Genomic DNA, 13,245 nt, shown 5'->3' with positions numbered 1-13,245 from the left:
GTAGAATTCATGGTGGATTCTATGATTGTGAGCTGTCCAGGTCCTGCTTCAGCAAAGCAGCCCCAAACCATGACACTTCCACCTCCACGCTTCACAGTTGGTATGAGGTTCTTTTCCTGGAATGCTGTATTTGGTTTACGCCAAAGATGTCTTCTGTTCTAGTGTCCAAATAATTCAAATTTGGTCTCATCTGTCCAAAGAACATTAATCCAGAAGTCCTGATCTTTGTCTACATTCTCTCTGGCAAACTTCAGTCTGGCCTTGATGTTGTTCTTAGAGAGCAAAGGTTTCCTGCTTGCACACTTCCCATGCAAGTTAAACTTGTGCAGTCTCTTTCTGATTGTAGAGGTATGCACTTTCATATCAACAGTAGCCAGGGCGTGCTGTAGGTCCCGTGATGACATATTAGGGTGTTTTAGCATCTTGCGGTCTGCTCTCGGGGTGAATTTGCTTAGACGACCAAACCTGGGCATGTTGGCAGTTGTTTTGAAAGCCCTCCACTTGTTGACTATTTTCCGGACAGTGGAATGGCTGATTTCAAAATCTTTTGGGATCTTTTCAAATCCCTTACCAGACTCATAAGCCGCTACAATTTTCTTTCTGAGCGCCTCAGACAACTCTTTTGCTCTTACCATGGTGCTCACTCTCACTTTAACAGTCAGGAGCACACCAAACTAATTGTCTGAGGTTTAAATAGGACAAGCTTCATTCAAAATGCTGAGTAACGATCTTGTAATTATGTGCACCTTGTGCGATATACCTGTGTGTGAGTTGAGCCATTTGAAGTGGGAATAAATGTGGGGGTGTCCTAACTTTTTCCTCAGTTAGAATTTACATATTTGTATAATTACATTTACAGAAGTACTTGAAAAGTCTTTTTTCAGTTTGAATTGCTTAGTTATATTCCTATAATCTCTGAGTATTGTTAAAATTGAGATTAAATACCTATATATCCAAAAATGTTACAAAAATGCGCATGCTTTCATAGGGTGTCCTAACTTCTTCACATGACTGTATATGTAAAAACGGCTCGTTAGGGTTGAGAAAATTTCTTTACGTAGAGGAGCGAAAAACGTTTCGACCTTCTTCGGTCATCGTCAGGTTCACAAAGAAGAGAAGAGGTAACTGACTGGAAGCTGACCACATGTTTGAAAGAGGTTGTGTAACTGAAAGTAGGAATGTAGAGGGCGTGCTTAGATGACACAAGTTGATACACAAGCAATTAACATAACATTACATCCACCACTATACTGGTACAAATATGTAGATGACATGATTGCAGGATTCACATCTACAGAACACACACTTAATTTTTTAAGTTTTTTAATGAATTAGACAAAAGAAAACAATACTTCATCAACGTCAATTTCCTCCAAAAACCGTAGAAAACATTATACGCACACACCTAGACAGAAAGCAAAATCAACCAACAAAAGTAAATATATGAATCAAAAACTCACGAAACCATATATTCCCAACATCAGCAGAAAACTAACCAACATTTGGCAAAAACTAGTAACAAAATATGACATTCCAGTTAATACCAAATTTATTCAAAAACCAGGCACAAAACTGAGGTTTATACTATATAAAAACTACACTGACAAACACCACACCAACATCATTTATAAAATACAATGTGATAACTGCCACGACTTCTATATTGGAGCAACAAGTAGAAAAATGGAAACCATATTCAAAGAACATAAAAGGTCACCTTCAGCCGTTTTCGAACACTGCAAGTCAAATAAACACAACATAACCATAGAAAATACGAAATAAAGAAACAAACATAAACAAACACAAAATTAAAGAAGCCTTACTTATACAACTCAAGTCCAAAATAAACAAATACAAAGGAACTCCTTTATACATATATTAAAAATAACAAATATAATAATTTGGTTGTTTTTGTTTTTTTGAATTTCGCACAAAGCTAATCGAGGGCTATCGGTGTTTGCCTTCCCAAATTTTGCAGTGTAAGACTAGAGGGAAGGCAGCTAGTCATCACCACCCACCGCCAACTCTTGGGCTACTCTTTTACCAACGAATAGTGTGATTTACCATCACATTATAACGCCCCCACGACTGAAAGGGCGAGCATGATTGGCGCGACGGGGATGCGAACCCGCGACCATGGCGGGCCAATATAATAATTAAATAATATAAAATTATATTTTCAAACATCTAAGCACGCTCTCTACATTCCGACACTCAGTTAGACAACTCCTTTCAAGTATGTTGTCAGCTTCCGCACAGTTACCTCTTCCTTTCTTTGTGAACCTGACGAGGACCTAAAAAGGTCGAAACGTTGTTCGCTCCTCTACGTAAAAAGTTTTCTCAACCCAAACGAACCGTTTTTACATATATATTTTTCTCTACATCACTGAGTATATAACAATGTTGTATGCAATTGAAATTATATAAGTAAATATTTGTTTGCTGTCTTAGAAGTGAATATGAATATTACATAGACAAACAGCAAAAAAAGATTTGTATGGGCACAAAGGATTTGATCTGAGAGATAAAAGTTTGTGGCATCAAGTTAACTGATTACTGACCTAGAAGGCATTACTTATAAATACAATGAACCTGCTACTTCTAGTAAGTTTGGTTTGTTTTGAAATTCGCGCAAAGCTACTCTCGAGCTATCTGCGTTGGTCGTCCCTAATTTTGCAATATAAGACTACAGAGTAGGCAGCTAATCATCACCACCCACCGCCACCTCTTTCACTAACGAATAGTGGGTTTGACCGTAACATTATAACGTCCCCACGGCTGAAAGAGCGAATATGATTTGGTGTGACGAATATTCGGAGTCGCGAACCTCGGATAACGAGTCGAGTGCCTTAACCACCTGGCTTACTTTTGTTAAGACTGGTGCGAGAAAGTGTCGATTTTCACACTGAAATATTTGGTAAATAGTGCATATTCATAGTTTTTGTTTTATTTTAGAGCAAAGCCACTTTGGGATATCTGCTGTTCCACCACAGAGACTCTAGCCATGAATCTGAGAGTTTTAAGCACATACATTTACTCCTGTTCCATTGGGTAATGTTATAGACGATGAGAAATAAAGAAAGAAACCATTTCCACATCTGAAAATGTTTCTTGCTTCTAGTTTTTTTTTTTAATTTCGTGCAAATCTACACGAGGACTAACTGCGCTAGCCGTTCCTAATTTTGCAGTGTAAGACTACAGGTTAAACAGCTAATCACCACCAACCACCGAATAATGGGATTGACTGTCACATTATAATATCCCTATGGCTGAAAGGACAAGCATGTTTGATGTAACTGGGATTCGAAACAGCGACCCCCAGATTACGAGTCAAGTGCCTTAACCACCTGGCCATGCTGCGCCTTGTTTTCGTGCCCTTTTTTGATGAGATTATTGCAAGATATGTCAAATACGTAAAGTTTGAATACTCATGAATTGAAATTATCAGTAGTTAATTTCAGAGAAAGCAGCTTAGATCCGATAAAAATATAATTTACAGTAGCAAATGCTTTATTTGGTTGTGTTTGTTTGAATTTCTCGCAAAGCTACACGAGTGCTATCTGCGCTAGTCGTATCCAATTTCGCAGTGTAAGACTAGAGGAAAGGCAACTAGTTATCACCACCCATTACCAATTTTTGGGCTACTCTTTCACCAACGAATAGTGGAATTGACCGTACATTATATCGCCCTCATGGCTGAAAGGGCGACTATGTTTGGCGTGACGGGTATTCGAACCCACGACCCTCGGAATTCGAGTCGAGTGCCTTAACCACCTGGCCATGACAGGCCCGAGAGAGATGGAAATACATTTTGTTTAATTATAATGATAATTGCAAAGATGTGATATTTCAAATGAAATTTTTGTTACACATAACAAAATGGTTTCCAACCGTAAATGTTTAAACTATTGTTTTTATATGTATTTATCGTAATTTATTCCTTTTTCCAAAGTATAATGGATAATATAAAAAAAAATTCAAATTTGCCTAAAACAACTGTTTCATGTGACAGATTTTTTAACATTTCAAATTATGGTTACCAGTATATAATTTGGATATTTTTATTTAAAATCTAACATTTTTTTAGAACCTTTTCTTTTTGTACCAAAATTTATTTAACCATCACTAACTGTTTTAAAAAGACGTTCCAGAAGTGACCAAAAATTGATCTGTTTATAACATTCAATACAATAACTACATACCAAATTCAGTGTTAATTTTAATTTCTGTATTAGTGTTATTTTACTAAAAAATATTTCCACGACAATCCACAACTAAAAAAATTTGTTTGTAAATAATAAATTTTGATTCTCATTATCAATTTCAGAACCAAATTTTTACTTCTAATAAACTTGAAAACATCTCAATGAAAAGACTGTAAACCACACTTGGAGATTTGAAAACACAAAACTGAAAGTACCTTTTTTTTTTTACTGAAACTGTAAATGGAATTGGCATATTTCTTTATATGCATTTCATAAAAAAAAAACATTAATGTCTGGAGTCAAAAGTTACATTTCCGACATGAACAACTAACTAGACATTATTCTTCACATAAACAGTCTTGAAGCAAGCAAACATTACCTAAGTACTATCTGGATAGTAATGCGTTTCACATCAATAAATTATATTATAACTGAGATAACCATTGCTAACTGTTTTCTAGGTCTGGACATCAAAAAATAGTTTATAAATTTTTTTCCAAAATACTAAATTTTGAAGAAGGTTCACTAAACAAGATGAAGAGCAAAGTAACATAATAATGCATGAAACATATTTCTCCTCCTTACTTTGACATGCATCACAAACCATAGAATTAAACAAACTCAGTCATCAAGATGCAAATTAAAACATTTGGAACATAAACAATTACAGCTTTCATAATACATTTTTTATACAAAAGAATCTGTCATTAATCAAAATTAAAAAATGCTCATCTTTTCTTGGCTTCGCATTTATGTAATTTTCAGAAGTTTTTATATGCCCCACATTAAATTATTAATAATGTCTGTTTCTCACCAAGATAATACTTTTCTTGGCAAGTATTTATAACTTGTAACAGTAAGGTTGCTTGATATTTCACTTGAATCTTTCACAATACTTCAAAGTCATAAAGAAAACTTAATAGTTTATTGGCACTAATCTTGTGTTGTTTGATTAAAATAAAACAAGGAAGTCTACCAAAAAATACACTAAATTAGAACAGTCTCCTAATGATAAAATCTGAGCACATTCAAAAACAAGCAAAAAATTATAATGGATGTATGTACATATGGTAAAAAATGGAGAAAAGAGAAGGGAAAATAGCACTGAGAAATAAAAATGTATCAGTCTATTCACTTTTCAAGTCTGTTTATAAAAAATTACACGTTAAAGGTACTTGCATTATAATTAATGTTACCAGACCACCAAACAAACATGAAATTTCTTGATTTTGTGCATATAGTAAAAAGCAACAGGAAATTGTGAAAAAGATGTTATGTTTATTTCATCCTTAACACCAAAATACTGTAAAAAACATCTTCAAAATTATTTTGTTACTAAAGTACGTTTTTCAGCTCTGTGCTTTATCAGATAAGTGTTTTTTATACAATTATGAAATGTTCACTACAGAAGCGAATTATCTGATTCAAACACTCATGACAATCTCCTCGTGATGGTTACATAGAAATCAGAAAGATGACAGGATGAAGTATGATAAAAAGAATGTCAAACATTTCATCAGAAAATCATCTTTGTTCTGCTTTATGCTTAGGAGGTCTAAAACCACCCTTCATTTTTTTAGCTTTGGATCCCTGTTGAAAAGCTTTCCAGTTATTGACTCGATTTTCTCGGCTTTCCTGTAAAAAAAAATTAATTTCAGTCATTTCACCTTTCCTTGAAATATTTTGAACACTAGTTAATTTAAGTATTCTTAAGAAAAAAAAATTATTTTACATATTATGTCTCTTCTTTTTAGACTTATAAAACACTACACATTTTTAAGGCTCTTAAAATCCAGTATTTAAGTTACATTTGGACACTTAAGACATTATTGCTTTCATGAAATTGTGTGAAACAATGTCAAACAAGACTTTTCTTCAGTGAAAGAAAATCTTGCATATTATTATATTTTGTGTTAATGCTACAAGTTACTCACCCTTTAGTTCACTATCTTTATTAATAATTTGTGTCATTAAACTTAGCATCAAAAAGCATTACTCAATCAAATTTTGATATGTGATTCAATTTCTATTTTCAAAAGAAAATAAACTAATTCACAGTAATTACTGCTATGTACCACTTAACACTTGTTTGTTCCAAGTTGTCAATTAAAACATTCTTTCTACCCCTATTTAAACTCATGAGTTTTACTACAAATTAGTGTTATAGTATAGAAACTACTGAAACATAATCCAATGTTGAAGTTTCCAACTCTCTTGATTTAGAGGAACAAAAACCAGAAAGTCAAGTCCATGTGCCACACCCTCCTACCACATACAATCTTATAAATCATATCAACAATTCTCTCTAACATTACCTATATTAAAAAGGAAGACAATACTTTACTTTCATAAATTATATTCAATGCTAACTTGTCCTAATTAATTCTTCAGCATACAGAATCAAAGCTGCCATCTCCCACATTCTTCTTGGACATAATAAAGGGAATTATTTTAACATACTTAGTGTTTAGTTACAAAGTCAATCAAATTAGAGCCTGTACTCATTTTGCACATTATTTAATGTTCTACACTGGGCATGTGAAGTTGATAAAAAATTTAGTAAAATACTGACAATAACTGTACCAAAAATTAGGGTTAACTTTTATTTAAGACTTAAGAGTGTACAAAAGTACAAGGTCCACATGTAAAAATTCAGTTTCTTGTTTTATGTATATCGTTTTCTATTGCTGTAAGAATAAATATATGCAAAACTTATAAAGCAGCATGATAGGATGAAATACTAAATGCAGTTATTCAATACTGAGATATGAATGTTAAATACCCTAATGGCAAAACTAAATATATGATCTAAAAGGAATATTAACAACTACAACCTTACATATGAAAAACATAATTTAATCTGACTAAAATACACAGGTTTACAAGCAAATGCATTCTATGTGAAAATAAAGTAAATAAAATTTTCAGTTACGTCATTACAGTTCAATCACGTAAAATTTTATTGAATTATAACAAGAATAAATCCTTAATAGCTGTGGAACTTGATATTGTTTTATGTAGGATTAGAGTAAATTACTACAGAGACTACAAGTCTCTGTTTCCCTTTTTATTAGTTACATTTCTGTGCACCAGCAATACCAAGCATGAAATATATGTAGACCCTATTCAATTTTATTACTCATCAGGATCTCTACCAGTGTATCTTTAAACTGAAATTATTTTACACTGGATTAGAGAAAATTGATCTACGAGACCTTGGGCATGGACAAATACATCAATCAAATGGGTTTGACCTTCCAAATCCAAAACTGTAATTAGATCAAGAAATGACAGAGTTATGAGCTAAAAGTTTGTACTTGGAGAAAAACAACAACACTCAAGAGCCGATGTATGAGCCATTCATCTGTGGCTAAAACTTTATTTCAAAATAGTTTTTTTTTAAAATTTAATTGGAAAGGTTAATGCTATAAAGAACAAACAAGATCTGTTTAACTTCTCACACACACTGATAAATCTAAAAGCTACTTCTAAAAGTAATATGTATGTTGGACACTAAACTTCATAACCTCTTAAACATTTATGTTCCTAAAATTGTGGTTAATATTCAACCAACTTAAATATTAGCTCATTCATAGCAGTTTACTGATTGGCCAAAACCTCTTGTTTCAATATCTCAGAAATTAAGATTATAAACTACAATTGTGAACATATTATTCATATAATGTTGGAGTTTGTGAAAGAATCAATTAAATGTCTGTAATCTTATTGTATATAAAGTTAAAATCAAATATTTCCTTATTAAAATTATTTTATAAATACAAAAGAAATAAAACACTAACTTTTGTTCATGTAATCCACTGACACCAACAACAAGATTTTGTTTTCATTGCCTGACTTCCATTTTCAACTACTAATACGTAGACATTTTGCTACCCAAATACAAGCTAGTCTTTCAAACTCTGGGCCTACCAGCAAAAGCAAGTGGCTTTCACTAAAAGTTTTCAAATGCACTTTCCAAGAACTAATTAACCTGGGTTACCAACATTTCTAGACAGCAAACTTACAAGTTTATTAAAAATAATGCAAAACCATTATAACCAATTTCATAAAAGAAATGTACCTCAAAATTTTTCTGCCATTCCTTTTCTATTTTCTGCTTCTCTTCATCTTCAATCTCTTGTTCTCGTTTCCTTTTCCTGAATATAAATGATCAATGAATGAAAAGCACAATAGCATAATCTTCACAAATGGACAGAAATGAAACGGTCAAAGAAATATTACAAAGCAATTACTTCTGCCAGTTCTTTGTGTACAGAATGTAAATTTTATACTTGATTTCACACCAAAGTATGTTAGAATGTGCTACTAGATATGTAAAAGTTTTGTTTCTTTTATACCTTTGTACAAAGCTACTCAACGTCTATCTGTACTGCTATGTAATGATCTTAAATTCCCACAAGTTGGGAAGCGACCAGCAATTTCTCACATAGGTGGTCACCCCAGACAGCAACATATGTTCAGGAACAAAAATTTGAATCCTCTTACTGAGAGTTGAGAGAAAGGCTATCTGTAATTGCCATTCTTAATTTTGAAGTGATACATCAGAAAAAGCAGATAGTTAATACCAACCCACTGCCAAGTGGACTCACATTTCAGCTCTCCTACAACTGAAAGAGCAACATATTTGGGAATGGGGTTTGACATTATGACCCTTAATTTGTAAGTCAAGTACTCTAATGGCCAGTGTAATAGGAAGAATAAACTATTCTAATACCATTAAATTTTCTTTTAGAAATAGTTTCTCTCCTGAAAAATATTAGATAATTGTGAAAAAACTCAAATACCTATTTTTAAACAATCATTACTTTATACAAACAGAAAAGTAAAAAAAAGTTGTTCCTAGAAATTTACATATTAGAAAAGTGAGCATATTTTGCTGAATAAAGAATTACTCAAACATTAACTAATGAAATTAAAAATTCTAGATGTGCTTGGAATCACTAAAGGTTATTTAAACTGGTCTAAAAATAATACATGTGGGTATTAGAAAACAAACTTCAGCATAGCGTTGAAACAAACCTCATTTCCATGTCCTTCTCCTCCAACTGACGCCTCTTTCTCTCCATGTCCGCAAAAAGTTTCATTGTCATGACGTATATTGCGTGCTTGTACTATAATACAACACACATATGATGAATGAGCACAAAATACTTTTCTCTACAATATTACTGGTGAGATTACAAACTGTACTCCCAATATTATTAGTATAACTTGAACAAGACTCAATACAGATAAACGTGATTGTCCATAATGACAAGAAATGATCACAAGTGTCAAATATTACATATATTAAACACGTAAGCATATTTTAATGTGATTTTACATTAATCTTCTCATTACAGGTAAACCAGAGAGCACATGTTGTGACCTTTTAAGAAGTTGCATTCAAAATATAGTTAATATAATGGGAGCTATGCATTTGCTGAGTGATTTATAACTTGTGTAGCGGGATTACTAGTTAAGACACAATTCAAAGTGCAATAAAATTAAATAGATACAGACTTACACTGTTACAAGCCTTAAGTTTCTTAAAATAAACTGTAGTTTTCTGTTACAGTCTGCAATCATTCTTAAAAGAAAAAAAAGGGTAAATCTGATTTATTGTTAGAAGATCAGTTATGTTGGATGTCCCTGTATAAAGTTATGGCAGAGAAAATAACAAAGCATGAAATTTTACTAATAAAATGTTTGATACTTATTTAGATGTTTTTTGAAATTACACAGACAAATTTTTTTAGATAAAGTATTGGTAATCTTAACATGAAAATTACTTTGCCCTCAGAGCAGTCAACACTCTTGACTACAAATATTCATGGACAAATCTGTACTAAAAATACTTAACATTGCTCCCAAGCCTACTTTAAAGATACTTTCCAGGATCCCACTAATCATTTTACAATTACTTTATTTTAGGAAGGGTGTATATGTGCCCATTGTGTCCCAGCCAATAAGTGGCCCTTTAAAAAGAAAATACAGCACAACTCACCAGTGGGTCATGTAGGTCTTACTGGAAGACTATCATGACTCACCAGTGGGTTGTGTGGAAGCCAGCGTGTTAATTAAAAAAATCTAATTTTTTTATGTATGAAGACTTTGTAACGTTTATGGATAACTTGCCAAATTTTTTAAAGATACATTTACTGTTAAAAGTTATAGTATGAACACTCTGTTCATGTGTTGTTGTTTTTTTTATAAACAATCACTATTATTCCTTCAGCTATGACATGTGCAATGAAATTTTGCTTCAACATTTTTGTTAAAAATAAAAGACATAAATACATTGTAAAATGCCTGTTCAAATGAGTCTGAAAGGTCGGTTGTAGCAAGAAACTGCTATTTGAGAAAGAAAACTTGTATAAAGTGATCCAATCATATGGTTACTCCATTAGTTTCATCCAGCCACACAAGAGAAAATAACTTCAGAATCCACATATTCAGATAATTGCAGTTATACCTTTTATCCAAAAAGTAAACTATAAGTTTAAAAAAATAATTTTTGAAAAAGTTAAGTATCCAAGTCTATTTCAAATATTACAGGACATTAAGAAATTTTCTTTAAAAAAAACCTGCCACGTATAGATAAACTAATCAACACTACCTAAAAGACACTATATTCTTCTGAGTATACAGAAAAAACAGGTAGAACTATTAATCAACAAGTCAGAAAACATCAATAATGCTAGACATCTTTGTCTGTCAATACCAGGGATGTGTACCTCATCACAGTAGTTAGTGTGATACATATCTAGATATTTATGCTATGATTTAATGTTTATCTTGATACTGAAGTTTCACCAACAGTTTGTTATAAAGTTTAACAGTCTTTTCTGCAATTTATTATCTATATTACTAACAAAATATGTTAATATCTATCTATTTTGTTACTGTTAATTTATGTTACTTTGTATGTTATGTTTTTGATAAAAGAAATGAAAATAATATGTAGTATTCAATACTCATCTTCCTTTAATAAACTGTTAATTCTTTTTCCAAAATACTTTATTGGAAATTCTTATTTTTTTGTCTGTACAAGAGACTTGTAATGTTTACTGAAAGCTTGCCAAATTTTTGAAGATAAATAAATCATATTGTGCCAGATAAAACATCAATACAATAATATCCTGACTTCACAATACAATACTATCACTGTATTATAGTATCACAAGTTTAATAAAAACCAACCTTAGCTGAACACAATTATAGTACCCCATCATGTCACCAGTTGGAACCAATTATAAGTATTAGGCACAGAAAAATGTGAACATTTAAAGAAATCTTAGATTGTAACAAAATTTTGTCCCTTTTCCTATTATAAGACCATAAACATTACATGCACACAGTGTGAACTCCAAAAAGAAAAAGCCATATTCTCAAGCCTACTTTACAGCAGTTTTGTTTCCAACTTGTGAAGCTCACTGAACAATATGACCTGAATATTTGTGCTGGCAGCTCAAAATACCATCCAAAAAATATCTTAAATAGATACAGTACTTTAAAAATGTCTTTTGAGAACTATCCTTTGTCTAAAGAAAGTTTAACTTTGGAAATTCTTCAGACTATTCAATTTTCCTTTCTGACAAAACCAAAGGTATTAATTTTGTTATAGTTGTTGACTTCTTTATCCAAGAGAGAAGTTGAAACACTTACTTTAACTGGGTCATCTTCTTCTACTTTGGAGCCTTTTCCTTCTTTTTTCTGTTTCTTTCTCTTCTCCAATATCTAGGAAATATATGAATTGTTAATCATTTAACTATCTCCAACACATATCAGCAATATAGCAAACAGTTAAACCAAATGTTAATCCACAGTTAGTAATACATGCGAGATTAATGACAAAAACAATCAAAATAATAATATATTTACTCAAACAATGTTTTGATGTTAATCATGATTAAAAGACTCTACCAACCCCAATAAGTAATTCACAAATAAAACATGTAAGAGTTACCTCACGACTTGAAATAATGCAATAACACAAGGTGAGCTGAAAATATTTTGAAACAATAATAGTTACAAAGTATACATACATATTTGACACTGAACAATACAATTAAACAACTATTTTACAACAACAACAACAGTTACAGAGAACATGTGAAAGGTTTGTTTTGTTTTGAATTTCATGCAAAACTACATGAGGGGTATCTGCACTAGCTGTCTCTAATTTAGTAGTTCAAGGCTAGAGGGAAGGCATTGCCTACTCTTGGGCTACTCTTTTACCTATGATTCACCAAACATTATAATGACTCCACAGCTGAAAGAGAAAGTATGTTTGGTTGGATAGGAATTTGAACCCTCTCTGAACTCTCATAACATTATGGTCTGGTGTAAATTAAACAGAATAAAACATGTGAATAAAAATAAATATTACTTAACATTATCAGTGAAACCACACATAATAAACAGTCCTTTCTTCATGATTGTCAGTGGGGAGAGAGGAAAACACAGAAATCATACAGATAAAAAAATTTATTCTAGGGGTTGGAAGGTTGATTTAGTGTTTTATGGCACAAAGCAGCAAGGCTATCTAAGCCAAATGTCCAGTAAAAAGTTAAAAGTAAATTTAGTAAAATTCGTAAAAGGAAATTAAGGTAAAACAACACAAAGTTTAAAACAAAAAAAACATAAATAGCATAAGACCAACATTTACATCTAGTAAACTAGAGAAAAACTACAGTAATTCAAGTTGTAACGGACTTTCTGTAGTGTAACTGTAATTATTATAACTCGCCAGGAAGACTAACAGGCAAGTAGAAAACCCACTCTCAGTCACCTGAAGTTGACCTTTCCAGTCCTGGTTCCACATTATATGGCATCATGGCCATTTTCAGAAAGGAAAGTAATAAAAAGGTTTTAAAAGACATGGAACAAAATTATAATAATAACTCCCCAGGATGACTAATGGATAGTTCAAACAGCAGCGTTAGTCACCTGAAGTTGGCCTTTCCAGCACTGGTTTTGAGTTATTTAATGTTACAGCCAGTTTCAAATTTCAAATCAAACAAGATGAGTTGTGATT

General features: G+C 32.1%; 1 protein-coding gene across 2 annotated transcripts in view; it reads right to left on the bottom strand.

The window, feature by feature from the left end:
* Positions 1-4,201: 4,201 nt before the first annotated feature.
* LOC143257633 (dnaJ homolog subfamily C member 8) overlaps positions 4,202-13,245 on the bottom strand; it is a 35,557-nt gene continuing 26,513 nt past the window's right edge. For both annotated transcript variants that reach the window (XM_076516665.1, XM_076516666.1), the window contains exons 6-9: positions 11,874-11,945; positions 9,246-9,337; positions 8,287-8,362; positions 4,202-5,840 (exon numbers count right to left, since the gene is read on the bottom strand). In XM_076516665.1, the coding sequence (XP_076372780.1) occupies positions 5,730-5,840; positions 8,287-8,362; positions 9,246-9,337; positions 11,874-11,945 (351 nt within the window). In that variant the 3' untranslated portion in view covers positions 4,202-5,729. The remainder of the gene's footprint in view (positions 5,841-8,286; positions 8,363-9,245; positions 9,338-11,873; positions 11,946-13,245) is intronic.

This window comes from Tachypleus tridentatus, chromosome 7, assembly GCF_004210375.1.
Source record: "Tachypleus tridentatus isolate NWPU-2018 chromosome 7, ASM421037v1, whole genome shotgun sequence".
NCBI classification, from domain to species: Eukaryota; Metazoa; Arthropoda; class Merostomata; order Xiphosura; family Limulidae; genus Tachypleus; species Tachypleus tridentatus.
Note: the sequence above shows the minus strand (reverse complement) of the source record. Positions and strands in the feature narration are given on the sequence as shown.